Below are 18,786 nucleotides of genomic sequence, written 5' to 3' on the forward strand. Positions count from 1 at the left end.
TTGTTTTGTCAGTGAGGGAATTGATGTAGTTCTTATGGAACTCTGGTTCTTAAGAGAACAAAGTGAGACTGGCTACTACTCCCCAGTCTCTGACTTCTGGCTTCATTAGTATCTTGCCATGTAATGTCTCCCTCTTGCATGCACTCTCATCTTGATGCCATTCACCATATTATAACACAACCAAGGGGACTGTCCCCAGAAACCAGACAGAATGGGGTGTGCCTGATCTGGGACTTTCAACTTCCAAAACAGCTAAACAGACCTTTTTTCACTGCATGTACCTAGCTTCAGGTATTTGATTATAGTAACAGAAAATGAACTAATACTGAGCTACAAATGTAAGTCATTGCAATTACGATTTTTATAACTAAACATAATCCATTGGGAACCGGCCTGTGTGTGTGGCATGTACACACACATGCATGTGTATCTTGTTTTATATGACTTTGACAAAGTGAAAATGGCAAAATTATCTTACAGTTAGAAGTTAACATTTACATGAAAAATATAATGCAGAATTCTTTAAAGAATGTATTATGATAAAAATAGTACCTCATGAAATATCTTGTAGGTTTTTGTGTCCCCACCCTAAGTACTCTGGATTGAACCCAGGAGTGCTCTACCACTGGGTGATCTCCAGCACATTTTAAAAATGTTTTGAGACCAGGACTCACTAAGTTGACAATGATGGCCTTGAACCTAATTGCTGGGATTACTTACTGGTTAGTTTTTTTTTTTTTTTTTTTTTTTTTTGATTGCAGCAAACAACATTTAGATTAAACATACATATATTTTTTTCTGATTAGCAAAGAAATTTTTCAGGGAAGAGTATATTGAGGAAATTTTTGAAGTTTATCCTCAGAGGCTTTAAAAGTCCAGTAAAATTTTAAACTATGCTAGTGATTTAGAACTTTGTAAAGGTAGTGTATCTTTTCTTCTAAGTTGTCAGCTCAGAGAAGGAAATAATGAAGAAAAAAACACTACTGGCATTAAGAGCAGATGGTGGTGGTGATGGGGAAACCAGATAGTAACTGCCCCTTGTCTCTTAAGCACTTTAGAACCATATTACAGGCTGTTTGAAATTATAGACAGATCCTTTGACTTAATAGATCACCTTACGTAGTAGCATAGTGGGCCAGAATGGTAATAAAGAAAAAGTGGGGTACTGCGAATTAGCATTTGTAACAACAGTGGGAGTGTCACCGCTTAATTCCACTTTTTGGTAAGATTTTTATTACCTCCTTATTAGAGGGAAGTAAATTGTATCAGTTTTGAATCCCAGCTTTCTTTATTGGATAGTTGCCAGTCTTTTGGGTAAAGAACATTATCATTTATTAGAATACAGCTCTTCTGCAATTTTTTCCTTTTGGCAAGAATGGTTTTTTTTATTTATTATTTTTTTTAAAGCGTCTCCCACACTAAAAGAAGGCGTTCTTACTTACCATGTTCATTTTAATTATTAATTATTTTAATCCCATTGATCTATTTCTCATAAGACCTGATGTTCTAAATAATCCTGTGCCACCAGATTATCTCCATGTAAAACCCGTATCACAAGACAAAAACATATTTAAGAAGTTATTCCTTAAATATTAAGTGTTTTAAATTAAGTTTTGTACCATATTTGAATTTTTTTGGTAATTCTCATTAGATTATTTAATATGATATTTATTATTGATATGATAGAAATGTGTCAGTTTTTGCTGGGTGCAGTGGTGCACACCTGTATTCCCAGCAGTTCAGGAAGCTGAGGCAGGAGGATCACAAGTTCAGAGCCAGCCCCAGCAATATTGAAGTGCTAAGCAACTCAGTGAAACCCTGTCTCTACAAAAAATACTAAATAGGGCTGGGGATGTGACTCAGTGGTGAAGTGTCCCTGAGTTCAATCCCCAGTACCAAAAAAAAAAAAGAAATTTAACAGTTTTTCACAAAAAGGAAGTATTAACCTGTGGCTGGTATAGTTAGATGGCATTGAATTTTATTAGAATTTTATATGTTTTGTGTATTTGTAATTTTTTTTAAAAAGTCAACAGGGAAAAATGAGTAATAGGTGACTTAGAACAGTAAATTTTGCAAGTACCAGTAACGTGTCATTTAAGTACTTACTGTAGCATTTTTTAAATGTCATATATTACAGCATTTTCTTTTCTTTGAAGTGAGTTAAATTCATTTTTACAATTGTTAGTATTTTTTTTTAGGACTCCTTATATCCAAAACCACTATAACAAGTATACCAGTATTTATAAAATGTTCTCTCAGTCCCTGATATTTTCTATAGGGTCCACAAAGTCAAAAGTATTTTCATAATACAAAATGTATTTGGCATTTTTTACTTATTTTCTAGCTCATGGTGGAATATTCTGTATTACTCTGAAGGTCAATAGAATGTGTGGTTGTGTGTTCTTGTGTTTTTAAAAAAAGTTCTTGGTTTTAATTTTTAATTGATATTATGATATATGTTAGTAGATATAACCCAAATAAACAAAAGTTCTTTGTAATCCTCAGTAATTTTTAAGAGTATAGAAGGGTTCCGGCAAAGAAGTTTGAAAACTTCTTCACTGTGGGCTACAAAGTTCAAAACAATTACAGTGAATAAACAGAAGGAGATAAGAGTGTTTTACATAAACAGGAAATGATAAGAGTCAACATTTTGAGAAAATTCTAGGAATTCAGAAATTATTTTAATTTTGGTACCTGTCTAATTAATTCTTCAGTTAATTTTTTCCGGGTTAATAGAACCCCGTGAGTCATATCTTGTCTGTTCAAAATGAAGTAGGTTTTTGGATTTTTTATTGTGGGACAGTATTGTTAAAAAAGAATTTGAGTTTTGATACTGATTTTTTTTTTTTTTTTTGCATGCCATGTATTGCAGTTGGTGATTTTGTTTTTTTGTTTTTTTTGCTATTGACTTTGGATCTCATAAAGACCATAGAATTTAACAGAATTTAAATTACTTTTTTATTGTAAGAGGTAGCCAATTAAAGGCAGGAAAACAAAGAAATTATTTGAAAATATAATGACTACATCTGGAATTTCCACTACTATTAAATAATTGTGTTGTCAACTTAAGTTGAATGCTGTGTGCAATTGGCCAGAGCTGTCTGAAGTTCCAAAATAGTGTTTAAAAAAAGTGTAGTGAGGTCCCTTTCCAAGAGAATGCAAGAAAAAGATTAATGAGCATGAGTGCTTACCTAAGAATTAGAAATGTATCTTTGTATGTGACTTGGCAGAAAGTGAAAATATTCATTGTTAAGTGGAATTCTGAAATTGAATGATAACCATAGAATTTAATATGAAAAATAGTAATATAGTACAAGTAGTTAAAAGAATCCTCATTCATGGATCCAGAAGACTGATGTGTATTAGTAAACATTAGACATGAGAATTTTCTATTTTTATTGTTTTTCCACTGTCCAAATCTCAACTTTATTTTTAATATAAAAATGTGAATTTTCTATGTTAAGATCCTTATTTCTGAGAATTACTTTAAAAATAAAATAGGTGAGTAGATGAAACCAGATTGTCCCTAAACTTGGGTGATGGTACATAGGGATTCATTATTCTAGTCTCTTCATTTGATTATGTTGGAAATTTTCCAAAACAGAAAGAAAATTGAAAAGAAGAAAACTGAGAAAGGAAGGAAAGTGAGTTCTAAAAATGCTATGGGCAAAAACTGTAAAATATAGTGATCTAGAGCAAGAGTATAATTAAGAAACATTCCACTTATAGAGTACTTAGAAAGGAGGGATAAAGGTGAAATGAAGAGGTGACTGGAAAGAAAAATTTTGTCAGAAACTTATTTAACAATTGTGAATCTCAAAGAACCGCCAGTTAAAGGTCATTACTAGTTTCTGTAAAATGACTGATAGAGTAAGATCTCTGAACTAAAGGTAACAGCAGATCCTTATGAAATGCACAAGAAGTCTGGAAAGAGAAGAAGGAAAAAAAGGTGAACTAATGGAACCACAGTGCTAAGGTCCAGTTCCACCCAGGTATGTCATGAGGTTAACATCATTTAATTGTCCCTAATTATTATTTGGAAGTAAAAAAGAACATAGTTAATTTCTTTTGTAAATCTGATACATAAGAATGTAAGGGTGAAAGTATTCTGCAAAGGGTGCTTAAGGGAATTCTTAAAAAGTCAGAGGGGATGACTTTTTTAAAAGTACAACAGTTAGACCGAAAACTAGGACAGTAGAAATTAGGAAATAATAAAACAGATTGGAAACAAAGTCTTAATAGAGTGAAAATTGTTCTTTCTACTGGGAGAGCCGTGTTTGAGAAACTTATGTTTATTATAACTACTTGAGTGTGAAATGAAGACAGGTTTGCTAAGATTTTCTTTAAGTAGTTTGATGAATTAAAAGTTTAGGTTAATATTTGTCTCTAAAAACTGAAGAATTTACTGCATTTGTATCGTAAGTGGTAACTGATTTCGGATGTATGTTTATGGAGGCAGTAACTCTTGTAGAAAATGCTATATTGAAAGCAGTATTTTTTATATTGACTTCTCACTTAAACAGGGAAGTGAATTTTTCAAGTCTTTGACTTGAAAATACATTCTTCATGCTTTGTTTGCTTTTCCATAGGACGGTGGAGTGTTGTATATTTAATTTTTTAACAGTACAGGTATGTACCCTAGTTCTAATCATTAATGAGGATGTTGAAATCAGTTACTTTACTACATACCGTCACACCATTTTTCTAAACATGATGAAAATTAACTTTCAGGAACCTTTTGGAATGGTCAGCTGCCATAAGCCATGCAGCCATCGTTAAATTGGTTTTTGTAAACGACTTGTGTGTGTTTCGTAAAATATGCTTTATTTTAAAATTAGGGCTTCCTGTTGCAGCTGTTCCAGGAGCTCTGAGTCCTTTGGCCATTCCAAATGCTGCTGCAGCAGCTGCTGCAGCTGCTGCTGGCCGAGTGGGTATGCCTGGAGTCTCAGCTGGTGGCAATACAGTCCTGTTGGTTAGCAATTTAAATGAAGAGGTTAGTAAAATAATTTTCTAATGTTTATTCTTTAACTCCATTTCATTTGTGAAAGTTTTTCATGTTTATTTCATTTTGCACTTGCCTTTCTTTTTATGTACATTCATTAGCCAAAGTATTTTCTGTGTTTCTATTTCTGGATAAAACCTATGTATTTGTTTAGGTAATACTTATTTCCTTAGATAGTCATATCTCTTTATATATGTATATATTTTTAACCTAACTACCTATTTTTCCTAAGAAAAATATGGTGAAGTACTGTAGTTTGGCTTTTTATCTTTTTGTTGTTCTCAAATGCAAATATGATCTAATTTGCAAATTTAACTGTAAAACAATTTTGCTCTTTGCCTTTTCTAATTATTTGCTTGTTCATTTCATGCTTATGTGTCATTGCATTTTTTTTGAATCTTATTTTATGTGAACTACTCTAATACATTTTTCTTTAAAGGTTCTTCCAAAGATCTTGACGAGGCACTCTTCCAGTCTTTCTTAGTAATTTTTTCTTTGCAGTTATTAGTCATTGTCTTCTAAAAATATTTTCAACTTTTATCCCCCACCCCTTTCTTGTTAAATAAAATTGCTGTTATTTTCTGTAGTTGTACATTTTATGTCTGGTATATTTTATTTTGATTGCTATGAAAGCTGGTATGAAATGTGGGGAACTTAGTGTTATCAGTTTATGATGTCTAATTTGAATACGTTTGCATTTTTAATTGGCCTCTATTAATATGAACATTAAGCTTATTTTATCATTTAATACTATTATCATTCACAGTTCTGCATGCTAAAATGTTTGAATCAGAGTACTTTTGTTTTTATTTTAAGACCTTTGCCTGCATTTCATAACCAGCCATGCTTATGCAGTTAAAGTTCAAAGTTTTAAATTCCTATGCATGCTTTCCTTCCCTATGTTGAGATGAAATGCTGTAATTTACTCTTTGATATAGATGTACTTTACCCATATTTGTCTTGGATGACTACATTTTACTCAGTTTTTCTTGTACAGTACATAAACCAACCATTTTCTGACCAAATTCCTGCATTTCCTATGTACTGACCTATATTTTATTTTTTTTTTGTTCCCCAATTCCTTATTTTTTTCTTCTGCATTGCTGTTTCCCTTCCCCATTTCATCCTTTTCCCTGTGTGTTCACCTTCCCTTTCCTTGTCTTTTCCCAAATGCCCATTCCCTTCCCTGTCTTATCCTTTATTTTCCTTGTCCTTGTCTTCATTCCCTGTCTCCATTCCCTATGTTCATGCTTCTGTGCTTGAACAAATGTTCCTCGGACCAACTTGCCCCAATTAACCGCCTTGAACCATGATCCATGACCACCTCACCATTCTGCGGGAACCACCCTTCGTTATGGATGATCTGTTCATCTCCGCTCTTCCTCGACTCTTCTCTCTTCTTGTCTTACGCTGCTTGCTCTTCTCTCCTTCTAAAGATGGTTACGCCCCAAAGTCTGTTTACCCTCTTCGGTATGTTATTGTTAGCACTATACTTTTATTATTGATTTGATTTTTGTTTCACCTTAATTCTTATTTGTAGCTAGCACTTTGGCTTAAAGTTGAATAGTAAATCTTTTGCTATTTTTCTTTGCTATTTAAAACTCTCCATAGACACAAAATTTGTTTTAATGCATGCTGATTTATTTTGCATGGTCTTTAATTTAATATCATTCACATAGCTTTGAGGGTTTATCAAAAATTATTCTTTTCAAAATTCACTGTTCAAAATCTTGATCTTCTTTATTCATTTGTGAGAATGATGAGATTGAATGAGTGATCATGTTGATGTCTGAATGTTTCATTGATATGTCAGAAAGATTAGTTGTTAGCTGCCTTGCATGTAAAATTAATTCCATTTTTGGATTACCTCTCTGTGACTTCAAAAAAGGTGTTTATGGAGATGTGCAGCGCGTGAAGATTTTGTACAATAAGAAAGACAGTGCTCTAATACAGATGGCTGATGGAAACCAATCACAGCTTGGTAAGATTAATCTACATATATATATATGTATATTCAATTCCGAATTAAAACATTTAGTTTTGCAAATATGTGAGTAAAAATAAATCCCTTTACATCAATAAGAAATCACCCTTATTTTTTTTAGATGACCAGGGCTTAGCATGATATTTTAATTTTCATATTTCAGTGTGATTAGTTGTATATGATGAGTACATTTGTATTTTTCTGTTTTCTTCCTATTATTTCTCAACCAATTCTGTTGGGAAAATATTTTAGCACCAAAATTGCAAGAATTATTTAACATAAGAATTACCATTTTTCCACTCTCTTGATGTGATGCTGAGGATTGAACCAGACCCTTGCACATTGTAGACAACTATTCTTCTACTGAGCTACATCCTCAGCCCGAGTTGGGATTTTTATATTGATAGTCCTTCTTAGTGGTTTTTGTTTCTGGCTATACTGTGTATTGGAAGATGTATTTGGCTAAACTTAGTATTGGAAAATGTCTTTTATATACCAAATTCTTACAAAATGAAAAACCTATGTCAGTGGTTAATCCCTTTGGGAATATTAAATTGTGCTTTAGTCAAGTTGCATGTATATCATTGCTTAGATAAATATTTTAATTTAAATTTTATTTTATTGGATTTCATACACAAATCACATAAATTTTGGAATATAACCACATACTCGTGATTGACTATAAATATCACCAAGTTCTTAGTTTATAATTTGATTCATTGCATTTCAAGGACATTGCTGCCTTAGACTGGTTGTGTTCACATTGTTAATTCTGAAATTTACTATTTTGGATGTAAGGGATAGTGTTTTTGCTGTTATTTATGTGACATTTGTGGGTAAATATACTAGACCAGTTTCAGCCATTAGAATAAGAGAAAAGTTTAAATTTCAAACAGTTATGTTTGAACTTAGTTTTTCTTGGCAGTGGTCTTGATATTTCAGATAAGATGTAAAACTATCCATCTGACTCTCCAGTTTTAAAATCACAATATCTATCCTAAAGGAAAGATACATAAAAGAGCTGATTATTTCATAGGTGTTTAGTATGTTGTTTCCTCCTCCTCAACTTGTGTGTACTTCTGTATTCTGGTGAGGGTAGTATTACCATTTTTTTCATATACACTGTAAGTAGCATTTGACAGTGCTTCATCATCAGCATAGGATTCTCAAATATTTTGTTTTTTTTTTTTTAAATCACTGTTTGAAGTATGGGTGGCATTAAATTCACTTACATAAAGAATGCTGAATCATGATTGAGACTTACCTGAGGGAGAATTTAAACAAATACAATTTTTTTTTGTTCTATGTATAGATTTTAATTTTTATCATACTTACATTGATCTGCTTGGACTACAGAACAAAATATGATGCTTTGTGGTTTAATCAACAAATTCATTTCCTCATGAATTTTAAATCCTGTATCTGAGTTTCAGATCAGTTTGCTAGCAGACTTGGAGTTTGAAGACTCTCTTGGCTTAATAGTGCTCTTTGCCTGTGTCTTTACATGGACTTTTCATTGTGTAAGCATAGTGAAAGTTCTCTTCCTCTTGTAAGGACACCAGTCCTATTGTATTAGAGCCTCACCATGATGACCTCATTTAACCTTCATTACTTCCTTAAAGGTACTGCCTTTACAGATTGTCATTGGAGATTAGGGCTTCAACATATGAATTTGGCAAATGAACATTTCAGTCCATTCCAATACTTACATATGTAAATTATTTATCCCCAACTTGATAAGATATTGTTACTAAAGTTTGACTTATAATTTTTGGACTTTATGTATTGGTAAATAATTTCTTATTCACATTGCTGCTAGGGTAGATCTTACTTTCTTGAGGTATATGACAAACACACTCAAATTCCAAACAAAAATAGGGTGTGCCCAAAGAAGGGAATAATTAAAGATTAGAAATTAGTAGTTGAAAGAAAAACAAAGCCATAAGTCTTTGAAAAGACTAGTAAAATAGACAAATGTCTGTAAAAATTAAAAACAAAAAATGAGAGCAACGATACACATTTTACTTTGAATTATAAAGGGGAGAATTATTAACAAGCTCTTGTTTATACCTATAAATTTGTCTTTTAAATTAGTATTCCCTAACATCCTCTTCAGAGTTGCAGTGGAAAGGTAAAAAATTATATTCAGGCAAAAATGCCATTCTCTAAAACACATTATTTTATCCATTTATGCTGTATTTTTTGTAGGTGGACTTCAGTTCTCATTGTTAAAAACAAAGAGAGTAGAGATTCTGTTCCAATTTCATATTTTTGCACATTGCCTTTGCCTCTGCTGTTCATACAGTGTGGTTATAGTTAGACCTTTAATTTGAATAAAAAATAAAAACAACTTTTCTAGTATCAGACCAATTAATTTCTTTTAAAAATAACCCATCAACTATGTTAAGTAGTCATATTGTTACAGAGTTGGGGCCTTTCAGGAAACTGAGGCAGCACGAAGATGATCTCCTTTTAAATCTCTATTCAAATCAGAAAGCTTTCAGACATGTTGCTCAGAATAATAGGCATGAGTTTATTGAAGGGATAGGAAAAGGGAAGGGAGGGGACACTCACGGGAGAGAGTGGGTCCTCTCAGAAGAGGACAGCATACCTCTCCTGTCTTCCAGTTTTTTGGGGATCCCAGAATGGTTTCTACAGGGTCCGGCTCAGGTCCACCTTACAGTCTGAAGGAGAAAATAAGTAATTGCAGTAAATTGTGATGATCTTTAAAAAAGGTACAGGGTACTACCTACTATCTGGGGAATATCTAGTGAGTTTCTGAATCTCTTCAAAGGATGAAGAAAAGACCTTTCTGGAAAAGTGACTTTGAAGAATGAGTAGACTTAAAGGGATAGTAAAAAGTATAGGAAATTGTTACAGAATAAAACAGCATGTATACAAGAATAAAGGTGAGAAAAACTAGCACTTAGTGTCAGGATATATATTTTCTGTATCTGTAGCATAAAGTGCAAGGAGTACAATACTAAGGTATACCATAAGTTATGTAATGGTTGTGATGGTGTCTTCCTACTTTATCCCAGCATCACCATAGTTACTGGTATTGCATATATTCAATAAATATCTATTCACAGAGGCTGGAAGATATATAAGAGTCAGTCTGGGAAAAATAGAAGTTGTGTTAAAGAATGAGTTTATACTTTGTTCCTAAGGGTTTTAGACTGATAATGCTCGGATCACATTTTTAATTTGTGAAGGTCATTTAGCTGCCATATGTATAAATGAATTGGAGAAAAGTAGAGAGCTATCCAACAGGAAAGCAAAATAGGAGACCAAGTTATCCAGATTTTTTTTTTTTTTAATGTCAGTATAAAGTGGAAAAATGGATAGAACATGAATTTGAGATAATTAGAACAAAGGATATCACAGCAGCCAGGCATGGTGGCACATGCCTGTAATCCTGGCAGTTCAGGCAACTGAGGTAGGAGGATGGAAAGTTCAAAGCCAGCCTTAGCAATTAAGGAGGCCTTAAGCAACTTAGTGAGACCCTGTCTCAAAAAATAAAAAGGGCTGGAGATGCGGTTCAGTGGTTAAGTCCTCTGGTTCAGTCCCTGGTCCAAAAAAAAAAAAAAAAGAAAAAGAACTTAGTAAAGTACTTAGTAATTAGGATAGCAGAAGGAATAAAAAAGTTAAGAAAGACTACTAAATTTATTTCTTAGGAGGCTAAAAAGGTAATTCATCAGCAGGATGCCGGTGGGTAGTGGGGATCAAACCCAGTGAGTGACACTTTACCACTGAGATATATATCCTTAATCCTTTTTGTTTGTTCGATGGTGGTGGGTTTATTTGTTTTGTTTTGCTGGCGTTTTTTTGTTTTGTTTTGCTTTTGTTTGTTTGTTTTTTGGAGATAGGGTTTTACTAAGTTGCCAAGGCTGACCTTGAACTAATAATCCTTCCTGCTTCAGGCTCCTGGGTCCCTGGGATTACAGGCTGTACCAATACTTCCAGCAAATATCAGCAGGATTCTTGAGAAAGATAAATATTCGTAATCTTGACATTTGTTCTATGAAAGAAACTTGTTTTTTTGCCACATGCCTTATCTAGTAGAGATTAAAATGGAATTTAAGTCTTAATCACCTAGTGGCTATGGTAAATTCATGTTTATTTTAAAACAATAAGATAATTTATTTAGAGTTGTAAATTATTATTTTAAAGTTAGAATTATTTTTATTTTGAACTTTGAAATTGTTTTTTAATAGGAATATTTTCTTTTTTAGCCATGAATCATCTTAATGGACAGAAAATGTATGGGAAAATTATTCGTGTTACTCTCTCTAAACATCAGACTGTACAACTACCTCGAGAGGGACTTGATGATCAAGGGCTAACAAAAGATTTTGGTAATTCCCCACTGCATCGTTTCAAGAAACCTGGATCCAAAAATTTTCAGAATATATTTCCTCCTTCTGCAACCCTTCACCTTTCTAATATCCCGTAAGTATTTAAGCCAGAGTTTATTAAGGATGTAAATTTTGTTTTAATAAAATATAAAATTTATTATTAATCTTTACTCTTTTTTTTTTCCCCAATTTTCCTAGTCCTTCAGTAGCAGAAGAGGATCTGCGAACACTGTTTGCTAACACTGGGGGCACTGTGAAAGCATTTAAATTTTTTCAGTAAGCAAGCTTTCTTGTCTTTGATTTAGTGACTTAATAGAAGTAAAAATTTTGTTCAAGTAGTTTTTAGTCTCCTTTTAGAACATTTTTATCTCTAATGGGCAGAATTTAAATATTTAAATCCTTCTGGCTTTTTATGAAGTATCTAATTTCATAATTTCGTTTCAGAAGAGATCACAAAATGGCTCTTCTTCAGATGGCAACGGTGGAAGAAGCTATTCAGGCCTTGATTGATCTTCATAATTATAACCTTGGTGAAAATCATCATCTGAGAGTGTCTTTCTCCAAGTCAACAATTTAAGAAAGGGGAGATGAAGATTGGGGGTGAATCACATTGTTCAGTGTCATCACCTATTGACTGTTCAGAAAAGTGGGGACCAGAGTTTGATTTTTTTTGTTTGTTTGTTTTTTTGTTTTTAGTTTTGGGTTTTTTTTTTTTTTTTCATGCTGTTATCATTCCTTGGTTATAAAATGAAATGGCATATGTAAAGGCAGAGTTATTAACTGCTACATTTCATCTGTTCTATAGGGAAGCCATTTTTATTGTCTGTTTAAGATTTTAGTTTAATTTTGCTTTATTTTTTCAACTTAGTTGACATACGTGCCTTAAAAAGGAAAACTAGTGTTGCTATTGTGCATTTACTAGAAAAAAGGAATTGGTTGTCTAGGGCACATTGTTATATGGGAATTAAAATATGTTTAGGCAGGGGTGTGTAAAAAGGTTAAGTTTTTGTTTCTCCTGCTTGGAACTTATTTTGAATTATTGGCTTATCACATTTCTTTCTATTTAATCAAATAAGATACTTGATATTGAATGAATAAAGCAGCATTTTTAGTTTTTACTACTTTAGGCTTTATTGCTTTTTAAAAAAACATTGGCCTTTTTTATCACAATTCTGGTCTAGATTCAGTTATGAATGTAGGCATTAGTTAAAATTAACAAGATGCAGAGTATTAATTTCTTAAGACAACAAAGTGATTTCTGTAAGTTTGAGCCCTATGTGGAAAGCATTGTGGAATCTTAACCTTTTTGTACACACTCTTGTGGGACGTATCATATAAATGTCAGCACTAAGTAATGTCTTGTTTGTGGCTGAATATTTTTCGTAGATGTTTTTGAAGTTGACATGACTTACGTGCATTTAAATATATATTGCCATCCTTAGTTTGTAATTAAGATTTGGAATATGGTTGTGGATTTCTGAGCATGTGCAGACTGGTCTAGCTAGTTCAGGAACTGGTGCATGTATTTTTCAAAGACAAAGAAAGTGTACTGCGAAAATTTGCAGGAAGATTAATTTTGTGGCAGTTTTTTAAAACTGACAACCAGGTGGGACCAAAGTTTATGTGCCTTTAGTCTTAATTTACCTTGCATTGTAATATTGAGTTTTAATAAATCTTCAAAATATTTTGTATTTAGGAATAGATCTGACTTTAATAAAAACATGGCTCAGAATCTACAGGTCAAATTTATTTGAACAGTTCTTGTCAATCTGAATTGTTGATTCTGTTAAATGACCAATACTTTTTGAAATTGATGTACTTAGTTTCAAGATTCATAGATTCTGTTATCTATGTAGACAGAATGGTCATGTATATTTTCTATTAGTTGAGTTTTTACATCTTTAGAAATGTAAAATTCAGTATAGTTTGAAAGCGGCACAATTAAAAATTAATTTTCTAACAAAGTTGGGAGGTTTGATGGTTGTTTAATTTCATTTTGTGTGTACTCTGCTTACCTCTGTAGCATGCTCAATAAACACTTCTGTAGCTCTGTATTCACCTTTTCTGTCTTTCTCTGCTGCCTTTTCTCTCTTTTCTTCTTTGTTTTCACTCCACTGTGCTTCTGAATTCATGTTTATTCTCTGCCAGGGTGGGAAAGGAGTAATAATAATACAATTCTATGGCTTTAAACCATAAATAAATCTAGATGCTGTGAAAATATACCAGCTGTTTTTTTTTTTTGTTTTGTTTTGTTTTGTTTTTTAAATGTAAAAGATGGTAACTACTTTTCAGGAGGACACAGATTAAACATTTCCCACCCTGATTATAATCTACTGCTTTAAAGACATAACTTCTATTGTAGCTTGTTAATTCTTTCTATCTCTTTTGTTGTTGTTGTTGTTGTTTTTCCAGATTTATGCACTAAGTAGATCTTTTGGATTTGCCATGCTCTCTCGCTGCAGTTTCATCTTTCATCTTCTGTGTCTGCTAAAGATTTCCAACTAATCTTAGAATAGCTTGTGATTTTTAACAAAAAGTATTTGACAAAGAGTGATACATTCAGGTATTTTAAAATGTGCAATTTACATTGAATAAGTGAAGATGTTAGTTACTTGCACTTTTTATTCAGCTACAATTAGGGTGCTATTTTCAAAACTTTTTTGGTCACTTTATAAACAGGTATATTGGTGTGAAATAATTTTGGAATTATACATTTTTATTAGGTTTATTCTTATATCTCAAAATCATGCAAATTTTATACATTAGGATGATAAAAAATGAAGGAACATGAGATATGTTTAAATATATTATACTTAATAATTCAAGTTGCCCCCAAGAAAGACTATATAGTAAGTAAAAATAGTTTTGCTTATATTAGAGTCAACAATTTGTGGGTGATTTGGAAGCTAGATGATCTCCCTTTTTCTTAAAATAGCACTCTAGCAATATCATATATGTCTTAAGTCTGTCAAAAAATCAATGCCATATACAATTAATGAATAGTATTTAAAGCTTAAGTGGAGAGTTTTTCTCAATATTGTGTTGTGGTTACAATACCTTAAAGTAGGTGTTATCCTTTTTCAGTTAGTTCCTCGTGGATAGAATTGGAGAAATAAAGTCCTCAGCTTTGTGTGGGACCTGAGGTTACTCTAGTTGCTGAGCTGGGAAGAGTTCCAGTGTCTCCTTGATAGGGGTTGGCAGGAAAACAAAGTTTCTCCCACCTCAGAACCTGGCAGATTTCACAATCTCATACGCTCCCATACAACCTTAGTTTCAAAGCCCACATCAGTGAAGTGGGAATTTCAACATTCTAGAATACTTTCAGTTGAGTACGTTAAATTATATTACCCTAGACCTTGGCATATAACAAATTACATAATGTTAGGTAAAAGTACTATATGCTTTGTTGTTAGGACTGAAAAAGGACTGCTCAGTCCTTTTGTGAACTAGCTGACTTTGAAGTATTCTTAGTATCAAGCTGCTTTGTTAATAGAGTTTTTAGAAGTGTTTTGAAGCACCTACTTAAGTAATAGAGTCATATAGTTTATATTTAATATTGGGAACCTGTTTCAGCATTTGAAAACAACCATGAATGGAAAACCCTTGCTTAACTAGGAATGGTAACAAACCATCCTATGAGTTACCCTAGGAATGATACACTAACACTTGAGGCATTTTAGCTTAAAGATTTATAGATAGTAAAAGTTATGGTAATTAGCTTAATTTGTTGATGTAGTTCTAGTTGTATCTTGTAGTTTACAGGGAAAGGACAGATCACTTTTCTAAACCTCAGTTTCTGTATTTGTAAACTGCTCTATTATGAGGCCCAGGTAGGGTAAGTGCATGGGTGCTATTTAAATGAAAAAGTTATGTCAGAGTGGCCTGCCAGATTTGCCCAAAGGTAAGCTTAGTTATCCACAATAACTAGTATATCTCTTCTTGTTATAATGAAACATTTATTAAATGTTTTTAAATTATTTAAATGTTACTCTGGTAAAGCAAAAAGATACAGGATACAGTTTTGTAGTACATTTCAAGGCCAAATGAAGAGAGTTCTTGGACTTAGCCTTATATTTCTTTTTGAAATATTTGATAGATCAATAATAAAATGTGAGTTCAATCAATTATAGATTCCATGTAAAAATGAGATATGTTTAAGCCTTTAAAATTTCTGAAATTTGAAGACTTTCAAGACTTAGAGAAAACATTTTTATATGTAGCTGAGGACTTCAAACAAGAATTCCTGGCTACTTTATATTAAAAAGCTGAAATCTGAAAACATGTTGCTTTCATTCAGTTGCAGAGAATATAGGTGTTTGATGAAATTGTGTATATGTACGTTCATATTTTAGCTAAATATTTTCTAAACAGTTGATAAGAATTTAGGAAAATTTTAAACAATTTTAGAATATATTCACTAGTTATAAATATCTTTATAAAAGTTATTTATTATTCTGAATATATTCCCCTTAAGTTATCCTTTTTAGTTTCAAATTTTGCTAGTGTAAATTTTGAAGCTAAGAGTATCAGTCATGAAGTCTTCACATACATAGAAACATTTTTAAAAAGTCATAATGAACACCCATACACTTAACACTCACCTATTTCACCATCTAACATTTCCATATTTTAAATGCAATGTTTATGTATGACTTAAACATTTCAGATTGAATCAAAATTCTATATTCACCTTTTCCTGATCTTGGTTCCTACCTCATTCCTGCCTTGGAGGTAATTGCTTGAATTTAGTGTTCTTCTGTTCAGTGATTGCTTTTCAAGGGGAAATTTGACCTATACTTACAGTCTAAATTTATTTAACAAAAATACTGCAAGTACTGTAATACTTAGACTGTTAAGTACAGTATTTTGTTGTCTTATTTTATAATTTGTTAAGGTTAGGATGTGTAGATAACTGATAGTCCCCTTATCAAACCTCATGATGTAACTGATTTTTTAAGGAAGTTTTAAGATCTTTTTCAATAAATATTGAGTCTCAAGGTTCTCTTAAAAATAAAAATGTATGAAGTAAATAAGGAGTTAGTATTTTAAAAGCTGGAGTTATGTGTGAGTTCCTTAAATACAATCTTACTCTTTCTGACTTTACATAGCCTCCCTTCTAACAACTTTTTGCCTTCAGCCCTTTCCTTTCTCTCTCCCTAACTCCCATTTCAGTGGACAGAATGAGCATTTGGCATCGGTTTTCATCCCCTTAACCTGGTGTTAGTGTTGTGGAGGATTTTGGGGTCAAAGATATTTATTTTTTATGAGAGATTTCAATTATACAAAAAACAGCCTCAGTTACAGCAGCATTCTGATTTCCTCCACCCACTTATCCTATTTAGTATTTATCGCGGACATTTTATCATCAAACTTTGTGGCATTTTTTTCTCCATAATGTTTTATTCTTGACCATAGTCTCTATTCTAATAATATATGGACTAGTCTAATTTGCTAATATTGTATTACTTCAAATCCTAGAACCTTACTACTCAAAAAGCAATAATTGCACCAGGAGCAATTAGTATTACCTGGGAACTTATTAGAAACTCAATCTCAGGCATCATCTCTGATCTACATTATAACAGGATTGACGAGGGGTTATTTGGATGCAAAAGTTTCTCTTAAACTTCTTGGCACTGCTTCTTGCACTGTAGTAGAATGTATTGTAAGTCTGCCCCCCCCCCAAAAAAAAAATTGTTATATTTCATAGGTAATTCTAAGTTACTTAAAGATATGTGTTAACACTAAGGAACAATTGTGGAAAAAGAATTCCAGATAACCTTGTTTTAGTCAGTTTTAAAGAAAGAGTTCTAGTGAGGTGTAAGGAATAATTATAGAAAAAGGACTCTAAGTATCTAGTTATTAATCTATTTTAATCAAACAATTCTAAGGTCAAATGAATAGTTTTACATATACTGACATATTGACATAATTAGGATATTGGACCCTGGGTTTCCAGTCTTAAATTGTACTGTTGAAAATAAACAGAGACCTGCTATTAGTATATATAAATTGAATCCAATATAATGTACACATTGGTAGGCTAAATAGCTAATAATTGAAATGAGTGTTTTTGTGGTTTTGTGTGTGGGTTTTTGGGTTTTTTTGTTTTGTGTGTTTTGTGTTGTTTTTTTTTTTTTATATTAAACATCAAATTTAGCCTAACAGGAAAGGAATTTCCATGTGAATTGACTTTTAAATGACTGCAAATTAATGCTCTTAAACTCTGATTCATTTATTATATTGTGTAGTATAATAAGATAACCCTTGGGGTCATTTTAGTGAATAGTTTTTCTTTCCACTTAACATTTCTTCAATGCCATCCCTACTCCAATTGGGTAGTGCCATCTTAGAATTGAAATGACTAGCTTTACAGAATGATGACTGATCATCTCTCTCTGAGATATTTTGCAATAAATATAGATTTAGCTATGCAATAGTATGCTTTCAGGGGCCATTCCCAATACCTTCAGCATAGTCTTAAAACGTTCTTGGGGCTAGCAGTCTTCTCTATTATCATGTTCTGCTTACCATCTCCATTGCTATGTCTACATTTGGTTGCTGCTTTAGCCATCCATTTTATGCTTTGTATTTCTTGATATTTTCTCATCATTCTTCTCTTTGCAACTAAGTTTCATGCTCTTGTGACTTAACCAGTTTTATTATACCTTTTTATTTCTGGTTAATGAATTGAGAAATCATTGTACATAATATGTATGTAATAATCAGGTGCTTTACTATATTTTTGTCTGGTTCAGCTTAAAATCCTTTTCCTCTTTTTTTTTTTTTAAAAACCTTGTTTTGCTTTTTTATTTTAATCTCTGGGATTGTCACAGTTCAGAAGACTCCAGAAACTTGAAGCATTCATGTATTTTATTACTAGTATACTCAATTTTAATGGAAGGAAATTGGTCAAACAATAGAAGTTGAAGAAAAATCTCTAAGAAGACACAGAATTCTAAAAGGTGGTTTTAATTCACATAGTCATAATTCCTAGAAATTAGTTGCAGGGAGATCATACTAACATTGCTGTACTTTTCCTCATCCCTTCCCTAAGTCTGGAATTTTCTAATGTAAAATGTTACAATAAAGTATGTAACATTTTCTGGAAAAAGCATAGGCATTGACATTAGACCAGACGGAAACTTAAACCTTAAATTTTTCTACTAAGTAGCTCTGAGACCTTTATGAGCCTTTTCTCATCCACAAAGTGGAGAGATACCCACTTTGTATGTTTACATATGAAGGTTATGTAAAGTATAGTTCTGTTCTATGGGGAATTTTTTCCCTGCTTGGGGATGGGGAATTTTTGGCATTTTATTTATGAATGTATGTTTTTCCTCTAACCACTAAACTGGGCCTGTTTCAGATCTTCAAGACATTTATTAGACACGGTGTGTGCTTTGTAGGAAATACAAAGATAACTAGGATTATAGTACAGT

At 32.3% G+C, this 18,786-nt stretch overlaps 1 protein-coding gene across 5 annotated transcripts in view; it reads left to right on the plus strand.

Annotated features, from left to right (window-relative positions):
• The window catches only part of PTBP2 (polypyrimidine tract binding protein 2), a 70,075-nt gene extending 53,051 nt beyond the window's left edge, over positions 1-17,024 (plus strand). For 2 of the 5 annotated variants that reach the window (XM_079105480.1, XM_079105484.1), the window contains exons 9-14: positions 4,839-4,993; positions 6,439-6,472; positions 6,891-6,983; positions 11,222-11,438; positions 11,543-11,620; positions 11,789-17,024. In XM_079105480.1, the coding sequence (XP_078961606.1) occupies positions 4,839-4,993; positions 6,439-6,472; positions 6,891-6,983; positions 11,222-11,438; positions 11,543-11,620; positions 11,789-11,921 (710 nt within the window). In that variant the 3' untranslated portion in view covers positions 11,922-17,024. The remainder of the gene's footprint in view (positions 1-4,838; positions 4,994-6,438; positions 6,473-6,890; positions 6,984-11,221; positions 11,439-11,542; positions 11,621-11,788) is intronic. The other 3 variants (XM_079105481.1, XM_079105483.1, XM_079105482.1) reach the window with 3 other exon arrangements.
• The last annotated feature ends 1,762 nt before the right edge of the window (positions 17,025-18,786 follow it).

The sequence above is a fragment of the Sciurus vulgaris genome (assembly GCF_902686455.1).
Source record: "Sciurus vulgaris genome assembly, chromosome: 1".
Taxonomy (NCBI): Eukaryota; Metazoa; Chordata; class Mammalia; order Rodentia; family Sciuridae; genus Sciurus; species Sciurus vulgaris.